Source organism: Medicago sativa, chromosome 3 (genome assembly GCF_051527215.1).
Source record: "Medicago sativa cultivar Bolivia chromosome 3, Bolivia_mono, whole genome shotgun sequence".
NCBI classification, from domain to species: domain Eukaryota; kingdom Viridiplantae; phylum Streptophyta; class Magnoliopsida; order Fabales; family Fabaceae; genus Medicago; species Medicago sativa.
The window spans coordinates 98,765,141-98,783,320 of record NC_140751.1 but is presented as its reverse complement, the minus strand read 5'-3'; the positions used below and the strand labels follow the sequence as shown (position 1 = coordinate 98,783,320).

General features: G+C 29.4%; 2 protein-coding genes across 16 annotated transcripts; one reads left to right on the top strand and one right to left on the bottom strand.

Moving 5' to 3' along the window:
- The first annotated feature begins 5,259 nt into the window (after positions 1-5,259).
- Positions 5,260-11,183, top strand: LOC146942724 (uncharacterized). 15 transcript variants are annotated; one of them, XR_015032839.1, is made up of 10 exons: positions 5,260-5,525; positions 5,628-5,690; positions 6,172-6,263; positions 6,346-6,408; positions 6,696-7,350; positions 7,437-7,493; positions 8,453-8,502; positions 8,881-8,943; positions 10,111-10,176; positions 10,727-11,183. XR_015032839.1 is itself a non-coding variant. In XM_085756774.1 (8 exons), the coding sequence occupies exons 6-8, from the start codon at positions 7,455-7,457 to the stop codon at positions 10,943-10,945; spliced, it is 321 nt and encodes a 106-aa protein (XP_085612900.1). In that variant the 5' UTR covers positions 5,260-5,525; positions 5,628-5,690; positions 6,172-6,263; positions 6,346-6,408; positions 7,287-7,350; positions 7,437-7,454; the 3' UTR covers positions 10,946-11,125. The 15 variants fall into 15 exon arrangements, 3 of the variants coding, with proteins under 3 accessions (XP_085612900.1, XP_085612902.1, XP_085612901.1); XR_015032836.1 differs by having other exon boundaries at positions 6,343-6,408; positions 7,287-7,350; positions 9,965-10,176; XR_015032835.1 differs by lacking the exon at positions 8,453-8,502 and adding an exon at positions 8,029-8,089 and having other exon boundaries at positions 6,343-6,408; positions 7,287-7,350; positions 9,965-10,176.
- Positions 11,184-12,666: 1,483 nt separating this feature from the next.
- On the bottom strand, positions 12,667-17,245 carry LOC146942723 (bark storage protein A-like). The gene is made up of 5 exons (XM_085756772.1): positions 16,974-17,245; positions 16,650-16,717; positions 16,391-16,546; positions 14,076-14,333; positions 12,667-13,140 (listed from the first exon to the last, which is right to left on the bottom strand). Exons 1-5 carry the CDS (start codon positions 17,206-17,208, stop codon positions 12,784-12,786), a joined length of 1,074 nt encoding a protein of 357 aa, XP_085612898.1. The 5' UTR covers positions 17,209-17,245; the 3' UTR covers positions 12,667-12,783.
- Between the last annotated feature and the right edge of the window lie 935 nt (positions 17,246-18,180).

Sequence of the window (18,180 nt, the reverse complement as noted above, 5' to 3'; positions counted from 1 at the left end):
CCTCTGCACATATACAATCGTTAATCTCCATCAGATTATTACAAACTTCGCCAAATATGCAATTCGTTAATCTATCAAGTCGAGTGTATGTTAGGTTCAACTTTTACAAGAATTGATTTTGAGGAAATTGTTTCTATAAAATGGATTTTTGTTATGCATGTTATTAAACAAAATACTATCTTCTAATAAAGATGCTCTAAAGTTATTAATTAAGCGTTGGCCCAGCCCTAATCATATTAATTAGCCTAATAAAAAAAGTCAACAATTCAAATTTAGTGTATTTGCCCTTAACAAATGAGACGTGAGTAAAACGACCACTCAGTTGAGGTTAATTTTATTTCTTAACGAAAAAAATAAAAAATACTAATTTTATCCCATTCTCATGTGCAGATACATGGAAAATGACAAATTTTTGGGAAAAAAAATCAACCATGCGATTAGTAATTTTGTTAGATTTTTTTTCTAAGTTAAAAATAGACGGGAAATTAAAAAGAAAAACAAAAGTCTGAGAGGACATCCCTTCAAAAAACAAAGTCTGAGAGTACATAGTACGACCATGAGTGACTTCTCAGTTGCTAACTTTGTTGGGATAAACGACCCATGCACATGAATTTGATAGATTTTTTTCTTTAAGAAAGCAAGTTAGTCCATCAAAATTGACACAGAAAAGAATCGAACATGAGACCTTGAAAGGAACACACTAAAATGATCCAAGTCAACAACATCAAATTGACTTGATAGAGTTATTAAGAACACATTTTTAGCAAATAAGGACCCTCTTCGTTGATTTTAGCAATTTTGTTTTGTAACTCTGATGTTAAAGCACAACTCACGAATGCATTTTGGGTATTAAACCACATAAATGCCACAAGAAAAATGAACAAGACTATTCTAACGTCAGTGGCTGCCATTTTTATCCACTCACGCACAAGCAATATATGAAGGGCAATAACCGTGGGATTTGAGAAATAAAGGACCCAAATAGGTTGGCTTTTATGGAGAATAAAATGAGGAAGAGTGTTGCACCCAAAAGAAAATAGGCAGAGTATATGTGCTTTATACCCAAAAAAGAAAAGAAAAGAGAGGAAAATGTATCCGATAAGCAAGAACGTTCAACTCAAATAGTAAAAATAGCAAAATTACTTCAAAGTTATTTTATCTTATTTATTTGTAACATTTTGGTCTTCTATCTTCGTTTTTTCTCACTCAAATCCTTTATTTTGCAAAACATGCACAAATAAATCTTTTTTTTTTCATTTTATATTAAAAAATGTTGAGTTGTTATGCCACATATAATAATCCTATTTCTTTTTTTTTTTAAATAATTAAAACATTATACTAGAAAAAGGATGAATATTTTCATCATCTACCTCTCTTTCTTCAACCCAAAGAAAACCTCATTATCTTCTTCATCATCTTCAAACCCACGAAAACCTCATTATCAAAATTCTAAATCTCCAAATTGTATTGGCTAAAGATTAAAACCCATAAAAACATTAAAAATCAAAATTCTAAATCTCCAATTTTGTTAATTTCTTTAACTTAATGTAGATATGGGGTGGCGCATGTCCTCGATATGGAGGGAAATGGAGCTCAAGAAGGTGAATATGATGATTTTGGGTTGTCTTGTCACTTGTTATTGATCTCCAATATTCAACATACGTAAGATGCTTTGAGTTATACTTATACACGTAACTTCATGAAACTGTTAAAGTTGTGTTCATAAAAAATGATATTGTTAATGTCTTGCACTTGTAATCTAATTACTTGTCTTAAATCTGTCATTAGTAAATTTAGATATTTAGAATTTTGGATTTTATGGGTTCTGATCTTTAGTGAATGTAATTTGGAAATTTAGAATTTTGATAATGAGATTTTTGTGTGTTTGAAGATGATGATGAAAAAGATTATGAGGATTTTTATGTGTTTTTTTGGATTGAAGAAGGATGGGTTGATGATGAAGATGTTCATCACTTTTTTTATCTAGTGAAAAAGTTAGTCTCAGACAATGTGATGAGAGGTGTTTACATCTAGTGTTGAGAGGATCTCAAATATTATTTGCTAAATAGTCGGTGTCTTTTCTTTAAATTGTAAGGTCATTTAATCTTATAAATTTGATAACTAAAGGTGTGGTTTTTAATTGAAAGAATCTCAGTTATATGTGGTCACTTTTTATAATTAAACATCACAATTTCAAAGGTATTTTTTTTATTTTGATGAAGTTTTTATAGATGAATTAAATTGATTGAAATTTTTCATTGGAGATATTTTTTTTAGGGAAAAATACATAAATAGTCCCTTAACTTAATTTTTAATAACGTTTTAGTCTTTTATCTTTTTTTCGTTCCATTTTAGTCCTTTATCTTTTTAAATAATTTCAAGGTTAGCCTTCCGTTACACTTCCTTTAAAAAAAAAAACACAATTTATATTATTCTTTTATTTTTCTATTTTCTCTTCACAATTACGCTTTAATCTTTCACACAAATTAGAAACACATTCTGGAAAACCCAGAAACAAGAAAGGAAAACGCATAAGTGTGAGTTTTTACACTAACAGACCTAGTACTGCTTATAATCTATACAATTAGGAAGGGTCATGGCTATGTTCCATATTTTGGTTGACTTTTGTAATGGCTAAGTTCCATATTATGATTTATAATCTAGTTTTATGTAATGACAATTTTCTGGCATATTATATATATATATATATATAGGGATTTGCTATAACACACCCACTAGTTTTTATGTGGGAGTGTTTTAGCAAGTTATAACTAAAAAGTTAATAAATACACCTTAAGGTGTATGTTGCTATAACACACCTTCTAACAAAAACAAGTGGGTGTGTTCTAGCAAATCCTATAGACATTTGCTAAGATACACCCACTTATTTTTTAGAAGGAGTATTTTAGCAAGTAAATAACTAAAAAGTGGTTAAATACACCCTAAGGTGTAGCTTTGCTAAAACACTCCCACATAAAAACTAGTGGGTGTGTTCTAGCAAACCCCATATATATATAGGGGGTTGTTAACTTGCACCCACCTAAAAACACTAAGGTGCAAGTTAACAAGCTGCACCTACTTGTACTTTACTAAAACACCCTTTTGTCTCTATTAAACTTTATTTTAATTAAAAGGACATTTTTGTAAATAGCATAAATAATATTTGTTTATAATAGAAAAACATGGGTGTTTTGGTAAATAACTAGTAGGTGCAGCTTGTTAACTTGCACCTACTTGTACTTTACTAAAACACCATTTTGTCTCTATTAAACTTTATTTTAATTAAAAGGACATTTTTGTAAATAGCATAAATAATATTTGTTTATAATAGAAAAACATGGGTGTTTTGGTAAATAACTAGTAGGTGCATCTTGTTAACTTGCACCTTAGTGTTTTTAGGTGGGTGCAAGTTAACAGCCCTATATATATATATATATATATATATATATATATATATATATATATATATATATATATATATTAATATATATGTAATGAAAGAACTCGATATTATGACTTATCAATGAATGAAGTTTATATAATTCAAGACAAGATAGAAATACTTTGATTACATATTTAGAAATACATTAATGGTTCAAGATAGAAGTACATCCATTAAACTACGAAACACCATCTTAAAACACAAATTGTGACCAAAATCTTCATCATGGTTTTGGTTGAGTTATGGTTCTTATGCATCTTCAACATATCATTGCTAAAAGTCCTTGTTCCAATTCCTTTTGGAGGCACTCAATGCAAGGTTGTTGTGTCTGTTGATGTGGAATTGCAGCCACAATCAATGTCAGAAGCCTACACAATGAATAAACACAAAAATCTATAAAACGGAAAAAATGGATCTAAGCAATATGCAAACTGAGATGAAAGAGAATGAAAGAGGATACAACACATATCTTAATCTTATCTTAATTTTAATCTTAATCTTAATAATATACAAATGTGAAGCCACAAATAGAAAAAAAATTTGCACAAATCCAATGTGTCAAAATTCTAAGCCTCCTACAATAAATCATCATATTTTATAATCTCATTTTATCATCACTTATAGTAATAGGGACCACAAAACCATAACAATTTCAAATTTACACCAAAAAAAAATCATTTTAGTTCATAAAAATTTAAATGTGTTCATTTCCCTCTAAGAAATGTCATTTTCAGGTGTAGTATTAAGAAAAGAATTTTGCTCTCCACCCAGCACGTTTTGCTCGCACCCTGCAAGCCTACCAAAAATACCCTTGCGCAAGTTAACTTGCGCAAGTGTTAATTTCTGCGTTAGTTAAGTCACGCAACGTGACTTAACTAACATACCTTATAAACTCTGCGTGACTTAAGTCACGCCGCGTGAGTTAACTCACGCACCCTGCGTGAGTTAACTCACGCTAGTTCAAAGTCATATGAATTGCTCCAACATACACAGAAGGCGCATGGGACCCAAAGTGAAGTGAATTACGTGACTTAAGTAACGTAACTCACTGGTTTTTTCTCTACTATTTTCCTTTCTTCTTCTTTCTTTCTTTCTTTCTTTGCATCTTTGCCTATTATTTTGAATTGCAAACAACCTTATCAATTTTACAATTGTTGCTTGCTAAAATCCTATGTCAAATCTCATTAGACGGTAAGATCTTTTTTGAATCAATTTCACAAATCAAAATCAAAATCAATTTCATTTCAAAACTGGTATACCTTAACCGCATAAAGAAATAACCCAGCTGTTCAAATAATTCTCTTGCTAAACAGATTTCAAGTGAATTTGCACAAATAACCCAGCTGTTCTTAATTTCATAAATGAAGGAAGAAGAGCAGAAATGAAATTGGAAGAGAATTGGCACAAATAATCCACTTATTCATAATGTATAAGGGACCCTTATCATTGGCACAAATGATTTATTCAAAATTGTAATGTTATTCAAAATTGTAATGGAACGAGAGAGAAGGAAGAAGAGATGGATTGAATGAAATTGGAAGGAGAGAGAGGGAAGAAGATAACCAAACTTTTGTTGTTGTTTTCAGCGTGACTTAACTCACGCTGCGTGAGTTAACTCATGCGGCGTGACTTAACTAACGCAGGGGCATATTAGGAATGGCTGCAGGGCGCGAGCGAAATGTGCTGGGTGTAGAGCAAAATTCTTAAGAAAAAAACAAAGACTCAATTTGAAATGAGGCCCAATTATGTTAAGTCCAACACTCAAACCCTCATCTTTTTAGAAACCATTAAATGCAAAGGCAACAAAAAGGGAATGTATTTTCTGTCACTCTTGACTTGAGACCTCACGCTTCAATTTCTCTTCTTCACCTTGATGGTGAAAAATTTTCATCTCCCAATCTCATTACACCCACCTCACTCAAATTCAAAATTCAAATCTTCAAACTCAATCTCTCACTTTCTCTTTCTTCTTCTCTCTCTACGAATTAATCTCCTGGTCTCTCTTTTTCATCTTCCTTTCTACGAAATGAATCGGAACCGGGACAAATCCAGTACTACTGAAAATTGCAAGACGACTTCTAAGGTAATGATTCTAAATACTATTATTGTTTTGAGTTCCTGATCCATGTTTATGCAGAAATGTTTTTGTTCACTCTCTCCCTTTGGTTTGTTGTTGTTCTTATAGGTGAAAACGGCAACATACAATCAAAAATTTGAATTTGGCTTCATTGAAATGTCGAACTATAAGGTACTGTTTATACTCCTTAATTTTCCTATGATTTTTTTTTTGTTTGTTTTGTTTTTGATTAACTTCTAATAGGTAATGATTCCAACTTCTAAAAGGCTTGACTATCCTTCATTGAAATGTCGAGGCTTTTTGTTAACTTCAATCAAGAGATTGTTTTTATGATTTTATATTTTAGATTATTAAGTTTTGATGGTTGATTATCAGAATAGTCATAATTTTCCTTTCCTATCCTCTGGTTTTGATTATTTTGTTGTGAATTTTATCACCCACAAAGTGTTTGAGAATATGTCTCAATAAAAAAATGACTATATTGTTAGTTTTGCATGGTACTGAAGTTTGTTAATAATGTGTTTTGTTTTAGTTTAATTTGATTTGTTAGAATTTGGATAAAAATATCAGTCATGATTGTTTGGATTGTTTTGTTCTAAGTTGGTCTGTGTCTCATTTTGTTTGTTCTCATTTTGTTTTGTTATAATTGAAGTGTATTGTTTTGAGACAATCGATATCACCGCTGAACCCGAATTCACCGACCTCAAAACTATCATCGACCAATCATTCAAAACACATCGAAAGGTAACAAAATTGAAATTCGTAAATTTATTTCATCAAAATCACTTCAAATGGTGTTTTGATTTTTGAAAACTTGGTGTAGCAGCAACACGTTGAAGAAGATGAACAAAATGGTTTTGAGAATCAAGCTGGCTTTAGTTGTTTGAAGGTAAATCTTTGATTATTATTAGTTTTTTATTCATAATATTTGTTTTTTTTAATTGTTTGTAATTTTAATAGTGGATTTTAGTTTATTTTTTTGTAATTCACATGTTTGTAAACACTCAGATTCACTTCACTAAGCTTTATTTGCATAATTATGTGATTTTGAATTGTTACTTGGTTATTAGCTTATGAAATGATGATTATTTTAATTATTTGATTTGAATTTTTGGTTTATTGTTCTAACACACATTCAAATTTTCTCTTCATTATCAATTTGAAATTCAAACATAGATATGATTACACACACGGAGCTTACATCACACATGCTACACAAAAAGAAAAAGGGACAATAATGAGTCAAACAAAATCAATTTTCACTCTCTCACATCAGTAGCCTAACAGATTTATATGGCAGGGAAGATAAAAATCCATTCTTTTAAATCTTATTTTAACTAATGAATGCGCTGACATCAACTATTTTTGGTTTATTTTTGTAAATGATTTGTTAAGGTAGTAGCTTCATATTGGTTTGAGAGTTTTAATTTATTTTTTTATATTTTATGATCACTTGCTTGAAATCTTTTAGGTAAGATTTCACGACATGAATTGATACAAAGAGTGACATATTGACTAGCTGTTTTTGGTTTTTTCTTTGATAATCTTTGTGTTTGGATTTATATTCAATTTTTTTTTTATCAATTGGTATTCTGCAAGTTTTCATCTGTTACATATGGACACGGTTTGGAGAAATTGAGTGATAAGTTCTTTAAAAGCTAAATGAAAACATGAATACGGGACTTAATAAACTATACAAAATAATTAACCACGTAACTAATCTCTCTAAACTACTAACAACATTTCATTCTCATATTTATATTGTAGTTCATTTCTTATATTGGAGCAGAACATATTCGACTTTACAAAGAAGCACACGACAACAGCGGAGGTAATTTATTTTACAATTCCATTTTTGGTTTTGTTTTTGTAGACTATAGAGCTATTCTCTTACACTCTCTCTGGTTTGTTTTTCAGAACGATACCACTGAAAAAATGAGGCAGCTCCAAATGAATGGATGGTCTATAGCTCAGGTGATGTTTTTTGAATTTGTTTCATCGATTCTTTTCTTTTTTTTCTCAGTCTCAATACTTTTACTTTCGTGATGATAATAATCATTAATAACCTTAATCATTATAAATTTGAAATGCAACTTTTTTATTGTAGGCTATAAATTGTGAATTGATGAAATTGTTATAATTAGTATTTTGTTAATTTTATCAAATTTTGATGAAATACAAATTTTGTTGTTTTGGTCATTTGGTCATGAAATGGTGTTTTCATCTATCTTATTTTAGTCACATATTTCAGATTTATCCTAATGAGCTCTTTGTCTTCAAACTTATAGACTAATAGTGATTTTGTTATTTAAAAGTTACAATTTTGTTGGTTATAAAGTTTTCATATGTGTTTGAATCATTTCCTTCTCACTTTTGTTTCCACTTGATTTGAAATAAACTATTTAAAGTAGTAGAAAGAATACTCATGTTATGATTCTGAAATGTGATGAAAGTATGGAAGTTGTCTGTTTTTAATTTGTAAAACAATCCATAAATTATGAATTAACAGCTGTACTTGGATGAGAACAAGTAGAGAGTCAGAATTCGGGCAAGCTTAGTGAGTGTGCCGAGCAAGTAGTAGTCTAATTCTCCTTTATATCAATTGAATTCAATTTAGTTTCTTTTCATTAATTTTATGATATCATATTAATAAAGCATGCGGCCCAATATTGAAGAGATAGAAAAAGGAAAGAGATGGTTTTGTTCATGCCATCTTCTGACATTTCATGTTCAAAATTTGATTTTTGGAAGTTTAGATGTACCCTATTTGCATTTGTTTATCTGACATTTGAATTTTCTCAGTTTAGATTCCCATGAGATAATAGCTTTTTGATAAACTATGTGCCTTAATTTACTTGGTCTAGCTTTTTTAGTTCATACTTTGCTTCGTATTTTTGAACTTTTAATGATCGGTATTGTTTTCTTGATATCAGACTATTACGACTGAATATGGGGTAGGAGCTAACAGCTTTCTTCAACTAATGTAAATTACATTGCATATGGGATGCTTATAAGTGTTTTTCAACTTATTAATCAATTGTTATCTAAAGTTGACTGTCATGACTAAAGTATCTTATATCTATCGAAGTTTAAATCCTTTTGAGTTTGAAACTGACTTATCAAACTCAAGAGACTACTAGCCACTGTGAAACTGACTTTCTAAAACCTATTTAAAATTGATGATTATGTGAAACGGTCATTTGAAACTGAGTTTTAAATCAACTTTCTTAGTTTCTAAAGATGTTTATTATTTTGTTCCAATTACTCTCTGTCTGGATATGCAAGGCATGCTATTTTGAGTAAAATGTATATGATGACAAATTTTATTCAATTGTCAATCTCTGGTTTTGTTTGGTGACAGATTTTATGCATCAAGTTTGAAAGAGTTCAAATAAATGACATTGGAGATGCAATCAAACTGAAGGTATCAAACTGATGGTTTTTATTCATGGCTTGAGATTTATTGTTCAACAATTTTTTCGACTCTATATTTTATATAGTTTACATATATGTGTGGCTACTTCTGGCCGATGCATATAGTTTTCTAAAAATGAAGTCTTTATGTTAAATATGCATTATAAATGTTCAAAGGTATATAATGGATATTGTTAACTCTATTTCATATTGTGTTTTTAAATTTGACCTAAACAAGTTGACCTCACTACATGAATAATGCCAAGCTCTATTTCCTGACATAGTTTTTCTTAAAAAATAAAGGATCAAACCTTGCAAATTGATTATGCTGTTTTTGCAAATTAACTCATGGGACTACTAGCAACAATGAAACTGACTTATTATTGACCTATTTGAAAATTATGAGTATGTGAATCTTAGAGCCAGATTCACATACTCATAATTTTCAAATAGATCAATAATATGAACCTCATGAGTATTTATAGGCCTAACAAAGTTAATTTGAATGTTTGTGATTTGCATTAAGTTAATCCACTGAGTTTAGAATCTTTTACCATTTTCATGAGAGTGGGATTTAGCCAAATATTTATATATTTGCATAATGTTGAAGTTCAAAATTTGATCTAAATATGACTCTTTCTTTTGGTTTTTTCTTTGATAATCTCTGTATGATATTTTTCTATAAAAGGGTATTCTTTGATTGAATATAATTGTACACACATCTGAGTTACACACATGCACATTGTGCACGCTGCTCTATTAAATAACAAAAGTCCAACTTAAAGAGACGTTACTATAACTTTTCAATGCATATAGACAGATAGGTAGATCTTAGAAGTGATTTTCACAAAAATTAGTTATAAGATTATTTTTTGTATCATTGTTAAGGTACATGTACTGTTTTAGTTATTTAGTATCTTTATTCTTTAAGCCATTTTGACTAAGATGCAAATTTATGTATATTTAACTCTTCAAATCTGTTAACTTGATAACGAGTTTTTTTTATTCTTTTCATTCTTTTTTACATGTAGTTGTAGATGACCCAAGTTTAGTGATTCTTCCTATGTTCCGGAATTAAGTTATGTCTATCTTATATTATTATCTTCCCTTTTTTCTTTAAGTTAATTACAATTGGATGATTATGTTGTATGCTTTCCTCTTGGTATTAATGCTTCAGCTGAAAATGTTCTTGAGGATGTTCAATTTCTTTCATGGAGTTGGCTAAAGAGCAGTTTGAAAGAGGGTAATGAACTTTACCCTCATCTTATTGTTTTATTTATCCTCTGTGTCTAATCTCCAATGTTAACTAGACAGTGATTACATACTATTTGTATTTGCTATATTTTGCTTATTTAAGATTACATACTATTGGTGTTGTATGAAAAACGAGGGAAATAGTTATTGATAACAATATTTTATATACACATGGGGACAAAGGAAATCTTGAACAAGATTAGACTCCATTTAACTTAAGCCCACCTTTCTTATATGGTGTTTTTAGGTTGAGGTTTGGTTCTCCAATTTCTACTATTTCATTTGAGAAGCTTTGTTATCTCTTAAGATTTACCTAAGGTTGCATATTTGAAATACCCAAAAATGTAGTTTGGACTATTGAAGTATTTACAAAATTCACAGTTGAATATGATACGTAAGAAAATCATTTGCCTTAAGCAGGTTTTAATTGAACAAATATATTCCGTAGTTTGTTGTTTGGTTCTTTCTTCGTGACCTATCTATTCAAATGATGAATTTGTTGCAACATTACTAACCAGTTTTGACAAAATACTATGTAGGAGTTGACCACTGAGGGAGATGTTACTATTGAAAAGGGAGCTAGACTTGATGATGTTGCTATTGGATATAAAAAGTTGGACTTGCTGATGTTGCTATTGGAAAGGGAGCTGGACTTGATGATGTTGGTTCATCATCAAAAAAGTGGCTCTCATGATGAGAAGGAATTTGAAGACATCAACATATGTCTCAATCTATTCAAAACCACTCTGCAGTTTTAGCTAAGAATTTGGTTATATATCTAACTAATTTGTGGCCTGTATTGTATTGGCAACCAATGTTAGACTAATGAATGTTACTTGGCTTGGCCTTTTTGGTTGATACTTTGGAATTTATTTATATAGTTTTCAAAATACATGCTTTATCTAGGTATTTTATTATCATGTTGAACTGTTTTACAAGGATCGTGTGTATGAACTATTAACTACTCTATTATGGTTTATGAGTATTAATTTATTATTTATTTTCTCTCAAAAAAAAAAAGTATTAATTTATTTCCGTGTTATTTCCAAACATAATATTAATACTTAGGTGTCTACTATTCACACCTAACATAAACATGAGATTTTAATATGTATTTGATTTAAATTCAAAGTTTTATATTTTAAAGAAACACGGAAGGCTACATGTATCTGATTTTAGTTCAAAGTTTTATATTTTAGGCTAAATATATTTCTTTATGTGGAAAACTTTGTATCTCTCAAACACCTATAGGCTACATGGATTTCAATAATTTGTCTATTCATCGTAAGTTTTATATGGATTATATGATATAAGTTTACTATTTGTTTTTTAGAGTTATAACTCATGTGGTGATTTGATGATTATTCAACAATATTATGCAATGAATGTAAAGTAGATTTAATTGTAGTCCTTCTGATTTGTAACATGATGTTTATATTTAAATTATTGCCTATTTTATTTCCTTATTTTCATGAAGACAATAACATTTGATTTATTTAATAAGTGCATTATATGTTTTTATTTTGGTGGTACGTTCAGAGTAATAATTTGTTAACGTCACAAAAAATCTTTTTTCGCCCGTGCGTTGCACGGATGGAAATACTAGTTACCCATAATACATATGCAAAGGTACCACAAAATTCCTACAACCCCTATAGGGACCCATTTCCGTCACTGTTCAAACAATAGGTTTTAACCCACATAAACATTCATGTGGCTGGCAATTTCCACCGGAGGCGAAGGAACAAGAAAAAGATTGGGTGTGTGAGCCTCCTATGAGTGATGAAGCCATTGATTGTAATTTTTGAGTTAGATTTTAAGTTGCATGTTCTTGCTGTTTGACATGGAGGAGAAAGAAGATAACTTGGGGTTTTTTTTAACAGAAAATCTAACAGAATTTACTTTTTAAAAGAAAATCTTTACTTAAAGGTTAGCTTAGTAATTTTTTAAAAAGGTAAAGGATTAAATTGAGAAAAAAAAGGATAAAAGACTAAAATATTACTTGAAATTAAGTTAAGAGATTATTTATGTAATTTTTTTTTATTTCATTAGTATAGAGAGAATAAAATTGGATAATAATTTGAAGAATTTTCAAAATGATGGAAATTTACGAAGTACTTTGTTCAAGTTAAATTTAGAGAATTTCAAATGACACCTAAAAGTTAAGAATTTTGCAATTTGAATTTCAAAATTCTTCATTGTTATAATTTTTTGAATTTTGCAATTTGGTCCTCAAATTTTCCAAAATTTTCAATTTGACTCCAATAAATTTCCAAAAATTGTAAATTGACCCCTCAAAATTTTCAAAAATTACAATTTGACACCTCAATTTTTTGAAATTTACAAATTGAACCCTGATTTCAACTTTCAAATTTGACCTAAAAAATTTAAAGTTTATAAAATTTGCCCAAAAACGATGACAATGAAATTTTCTATTATTTCATCCAAACAAAAGTATTGAGAAGTAAAAAAAAGAAGATCAACGCATTTATTTACGCTTTATTATATTCCGGACAACCAACCAGAACAAAGTTGTTGTCTATGTGCATATAATTGCACTAATTACGGATTATTGCAAACATCATCATAACATAGTTCACCACTTGGAGTGGTGTGATGACAATAGCTTCACAAACTCAATGACCACAGCAACAGAGTTGGTTGCGGCCAGTGGTGAGAAGGTATCAGCCTCGTTGGACTCTGCCGTGCCGCCGCCAGCCAAATCAGAAAGAGCCCTGATAGCAATGAAGGGAATCCTTTGTTGCAAGCATATAAGAGCCACTGATGCACTTTCCATGTCCACTGGACTCACGTTAAACTTATTGTAGATGAAGGTTCTGTATGCTGCATTGTCTAGATAGAACCCTGCACTTGTTCCTCTGTCTACAAGCACAACCTTTGGTGTCGTTGTCAAGCATGTGTCTGAGTCTATGCACGCATCTAGCTTCATTTCCTGAAAAATATATATTCGAAAAAATCATAACCGTGTAATTTTATTTTTGTTTTTAAGAGATAAAAAAAAAAATGTTGGATTGTCTATTTGTGGTCGGCCAATAAAAACACGATTTATATTTGTATATAGGAGTATATTAAATAATTAGGCAGTGCCAAAAACGTCAAAACACAATCTATGTGTGATTGACAACGAACGTGTAAATTAGTTGTATAAACAACAATAATTTGAGTAAAAATATTTCGTTGAGTGGTTGCCAATATGCTGTATTATTTTATGTACCAATAACTCTTTCATTCTATGTCTGTGAGCTTAGCTCATTTGGTATATTGCATTTTATATGTAGGGGTTGGGTTCTAACCCTGACACCCCACTTCTCCACATTTAAAATGTGTGAGGTCTAGTCACTAAGCTAGTTGACCAAAAAATAAAATAAATAACTCTCATTCTCAAGGTAATGAAATGAGTAATCTCGAAAATTTGGTTGACGGGTAAATAAAATTTGACAAAAAAATATTTTAATTGTGACAAACTTTTTTAAACAAAATTATTACTTTTAGACATTCTATTGCAGTTTTTTTAATGAAAATTTGAAGGAATTTTATAATCTAAAAACTTATTTAAATTTGAATGTGTTTTTAGTAGCTTCAATAAAAAAAATCATATTTTTGGATAACTAATATCGATTTTTATTATGGTAAACAAACACAAAATTGTTTTTGATTTTATAAAAAAACATTAAAAATTACTGATCCGATCTCAAATTTAAGTAAAATTTAATCAAAGGTAATCGACATATTTAGTCCAAAATTTGGAACAAAAACATTAATTTTTATTGATCAATTTTTACGTATAATTAAGGATCTTTGAATTATTGATAGTTGATATCTTTGAATTTTTACATATATGGTACTGGTTGGAATCCTAGACCATACCTCGAGTTTTTTGGCAATACGGTAGTACTTGGAATCAACGGGGACCCAAAGAGCATGTTGCCTTTGTTCAGGAATACCATCAACGGGAAAAATCTCTTCTGGTTGGTACCAAAGGTTGTTGAGATGATTGTCAACTGTAACACTGTCAGCAGCACTTATGTTTGAGGTAAAATCTGAAAATTTCAAGAACCCTACGTCCCTTGTGTAGTCACCATTGTTTTCTAGTGGTAACGTATCATCAGCACCTTGCCCATACCTCTGCATATATTAATATTATTCACATTAGAATTACACAACACACCCACCGTTAATATACAATTCGCTAATCTATCTTGTCGATATAAGTAATTAATTATGCAATCAAATCCAAAAATGAATAAAAAAAAAGTATTTTACACCATCATAGTTAATTAATTAACTTAGTCAAGAATCCACGTATATATTAATCATGATATTTGTCCTAGCAATGACGACGTGAGAGCCTGAGAGGTAAGTTATGAGACGACATGACCAGACATTTGTCCTAGCACTAACGTCATTTTTCTGTGTTTTTTTTTGGACAAATGTGTCATATTGATAGTTTTTTTTTAAGGGGTATCATTTTTATAGTTGTTTCGTGATAATAAAAATCATTTCTAAATAAAAAGTTTGTAAGACTATTTAAAAAATATATATAATTTTAATTATGGTTAATAGACACAAAATAAGGTATGTCTTTTAAAAAAAACATTTAAAAAGTTATCTTAAATTATTGAGTATTAAAATTACTTTTCTTTTTAAGGAAAAATTACTTTTTTTTTTTTTTTATAATTAGTAACAAACAGGTCTTTAATGTTGTTTTCAACTACATGATTTGTATCCCTAAAAAAAAACTACATGATTTGTAAAAAAAAAAAATATTTACAGGTAATTTGATTAGGTTATTTGAATAAAAAACTACATTGTATGAACCATCTTGTATCTTTTAAGTACAACTCTGTTGTTTGCTAAAGAGACATTTTATGTGTTAGGGCATAATCAAATATGCAATTTCTTTTTCTTGGTTAAAAAGAAAAGCTTTTTTATGGTAATATTTTTATTTCAATAAAGTCTTACCATCTAAAAAAATCTTTACCTAAATTTATAATTTTAAAGATATTCTTACTCTCAATACTTTTACTTTAAAAATTGAAGAGTTAAAATTAACCGCAAAATTCTACAATTACATACCCAATATGCATGTAACTATAAATTTAAATTCATGTAATAAAGTATAAATTATAGGTGTGTATATATATGAACACCCAATTAGAACCGTGAAGTGTGTTTCTCTCAATATCTCAAGTTCGATTTCTCCCTTACCAATTTGGATGTGATAATTCATACAAAGTTTTACTCTTACTTTAAATTGGACTTCACGTAATCAAACATTGAGATTGGACTCTCGAATTGATCGGTCTTTGTCTTGAATATCTAGTTTTTTTTTAAGTGCACGTACAAAAACACACACACATCCATATCATTTTATATTGAGTTAGAGTACTCGCCTGACTTCTGTTTTAATAAAATTACTTTTGGTTTATTGTGGAAAAATAGTGGGGTTTCCTTTAAACACACATTTGGTAATATTAATTTAAGGAAAAAACAATATTAGTTAAACCTTTATTTGTTGCTGGTGTCTATAATGACTAGGGTAAGAATAATTTTTTAATTTTTTTTGACAAAAGAATAATTTTTGTATCTCCACGTATTATTTTGCATTATAAAGTGATAAAATGTTCCAATATACGATCACATTAATATTATATTATATGTTATATATTGCCAAGTCTGCGTGAGCTTAACTCAGTTGGTAAGACCAATGCATAATATATGCAAGGTCCGGAATTCACACCACCAAAATGTTATATATTGTAATAGAAAAAAAGGTGTTAATTAGTCCATTGATAATAGTATAACATTTTAATTCGAAGGGATGATGTTCAAAGTCCTTCGAAGATAGTTATAAAACATTTATTAATATTATTTTAATTAATAATAAGCTTTGTAATCCCCAACTCAACTTTAATTTATTTATATATTATATCTAAATTTAATAGTTGAGATTTTGTTGGACAAATAAAAAAAAAGCCAAAAGCTAGCTTGAGATATAGAAAATACTAAATTTTTTCTTGATTTATTTTTTATAAATGATTTCTTCAGTAGTATTTTTTTTACTATATATTCATTATTTCATGTTAATTTTTTCTTTATTTTTTTTATTGAGTATATTCATTATTTCATTATTTCTTCAGTAGAAAATACTGTATCCTGGGAATTATTGTGGACTGTACTACCTGCCAGCTCCAAAGTGCCAAATGAGCCCAATAATGTGGAATAGCAACATCTCCGATATGCAAGGAAGGGTTTGCATTTCCAGCAATCCCGTAATGAACAACTCCATCTACTTTGAAAAAGCTTAACAGAAGCTGTGTTGTTATAGCTGCGTTTATCTACATTTCATGCATGCATCAGTACAAAAATATTAGACACATTAATTAAGTAATTCCAATAATTAATATTAAATAATCTCAGAAACTATGAAACCATACGTACCACACTCAATCCCGTCATGACTAGTATAACTGGTTTGTCGCCAATGGATCCAAAACGAAATCTCCTTCCTTCGTTATTAGCCATAAAAAAAAGAGGAAAATTAAAAACTATATATTACTAATAGATTATTGCTTATTTCCTTGCAAAGTTAATTAATTTCATTGTTATTTTCTGTTGATGGTGTTAGAAATCAGTGAAGATTTGTAAATTAGGTGGTCCCTTGTTTACTAGGTGCAGCTCTAGTTAAAATAAACTTTGGATTTTTCATATGTATAATTTAATCTTGGTCCTTTTAAATGGGCCGGAATAGACGCATGCACTTACCTGCAAAATCTATGATGTTGTCACTAGCAGTATAGCCTGGATTTTGAAGAAGAGGGTCAAGTTCAAAAGAATTTGGTATGATTAAACCCAAATAAGGACCCTCTTCGTTGATTTTAGCAATTTTGTTTTGTAACTCTGATGTTAAAGCACAACTCACGAATGCATTTTGGGTATTAAACAACATAAAGGCTGCAAGAAACATGAACAAGACTATTCTCCCATGAGTAGCTGCCATTATTATCTACACCCAGACACACGCAATATAGGAAGACAAGAAATGAAGGACCTAATGGGTTGGTTTTTATAGAGAATAGAATGAAGGGTAACCCCCTTGGCTTGGTCTGGCTAGGCCGTAGGAGTTAGTATTTTCTGTGATGACAACCATAAATATTAATCATTTAGTCGCACACATAAAATATATACATCATTAAAATATTTAAAAAAATCTATTTATACGAGTTTGTCTGAATATTTTATATTTTGACTTATGACCACGTAAACGTTGTTCTAGTTATCTCCGTGAACTTAACTCAGTTGATAGAGATAATGCATAATATATGCAAGGTTGAGAGATGTGTTTATATCTAATTGTTAAGAGTTTTAAATAGATAACTTTATATGAGGGGATTGAAACAAAAAAAAAAAAAATCAATGTATCTTTATCTTTCTTTAAATTGCAAGGTGGGGCAATTTAGAGAAATGTTTTGCAAACACTCAAATCTCTATTTGACACCTTAAGAGAGAAAGAAATAAAGAGAGTGATATTGTATGTGATAAATTTGTGATGAGATATGAAGATAGAAATAAAGAGAAAGTTGAGTGATGAATGAATGTTGGAAAATTAAAGGTGTCTACTTATTATTATTATTTTATTTTATTTTTTTTGGTCAAGAGATGTCTACTTATTATTTTTAAAATTTAATATTATAGATTTGTGAAATGGAAATTTAGCTTTTAAATCAAAGAACGTAGGTTATATTTAGTATATTGTTTAGAATTTATCATCGCAATTTTAACGGTATCACTTATTTTGATGACTGTTGTCTGAATAGATTTTTACAGATGAATAAATTGATTCAAAATTTCATTTAAGATATTAAATTATTATTTCATTTTATAATTTTAAAGTACTAAATTATTCGATGTTCTCGTAATTTAAAAATATGTCATTATTAATTAGTACCTCATTTGCAATATTTATTTATCT

Excerpts from the sequence above, each read along its gene's own strand:
- LOC146942724 (XM_085756774.1), top strand. The coding sequence starts at position 7,455 with ATGAGGCAGCTCCAAATGAATGGATGGTCTATAGCTCAG. Across the intron at positions 7,494-8,880 it reads ATGGATGGTCTATAGCTCAG|ATTTTATGCATCAAGTTTGA; the intron begins GTGATGTTTTTT and ends GTTTGGTGACAG. Across the intron at positions 8,944-10,726 it reads GAGATGCAATCAAACTGAAG|GAGTTGACCACTGAGGGAGA; the intron begins GTATCAAACTGA and ends AATACTATGTAG.
- LOC146942723 (XM_085756772.1), bottom strand. The coding sequence starts at position 17,208 with ATGGCAGCTACTCATGGGAGAATAGTCTTGTTCATGTTTCTTGCAGCC. Across the intron at positions 16,547-16,649 it reads TCATGACGGGATTGAGTGTG|ATAAACGCAGCTATAACAAC; the intron begins GTACGTATGGTT and ends CATGAAATGTAG. Across the intron at positions 14,334-16,390 it reads TGGCACTTTGGAGCTGGCAG|AGGTATGGGCAAGGTGCTGA; the intron begins GTAGTACAGTCC and ends TAATATATGCAG.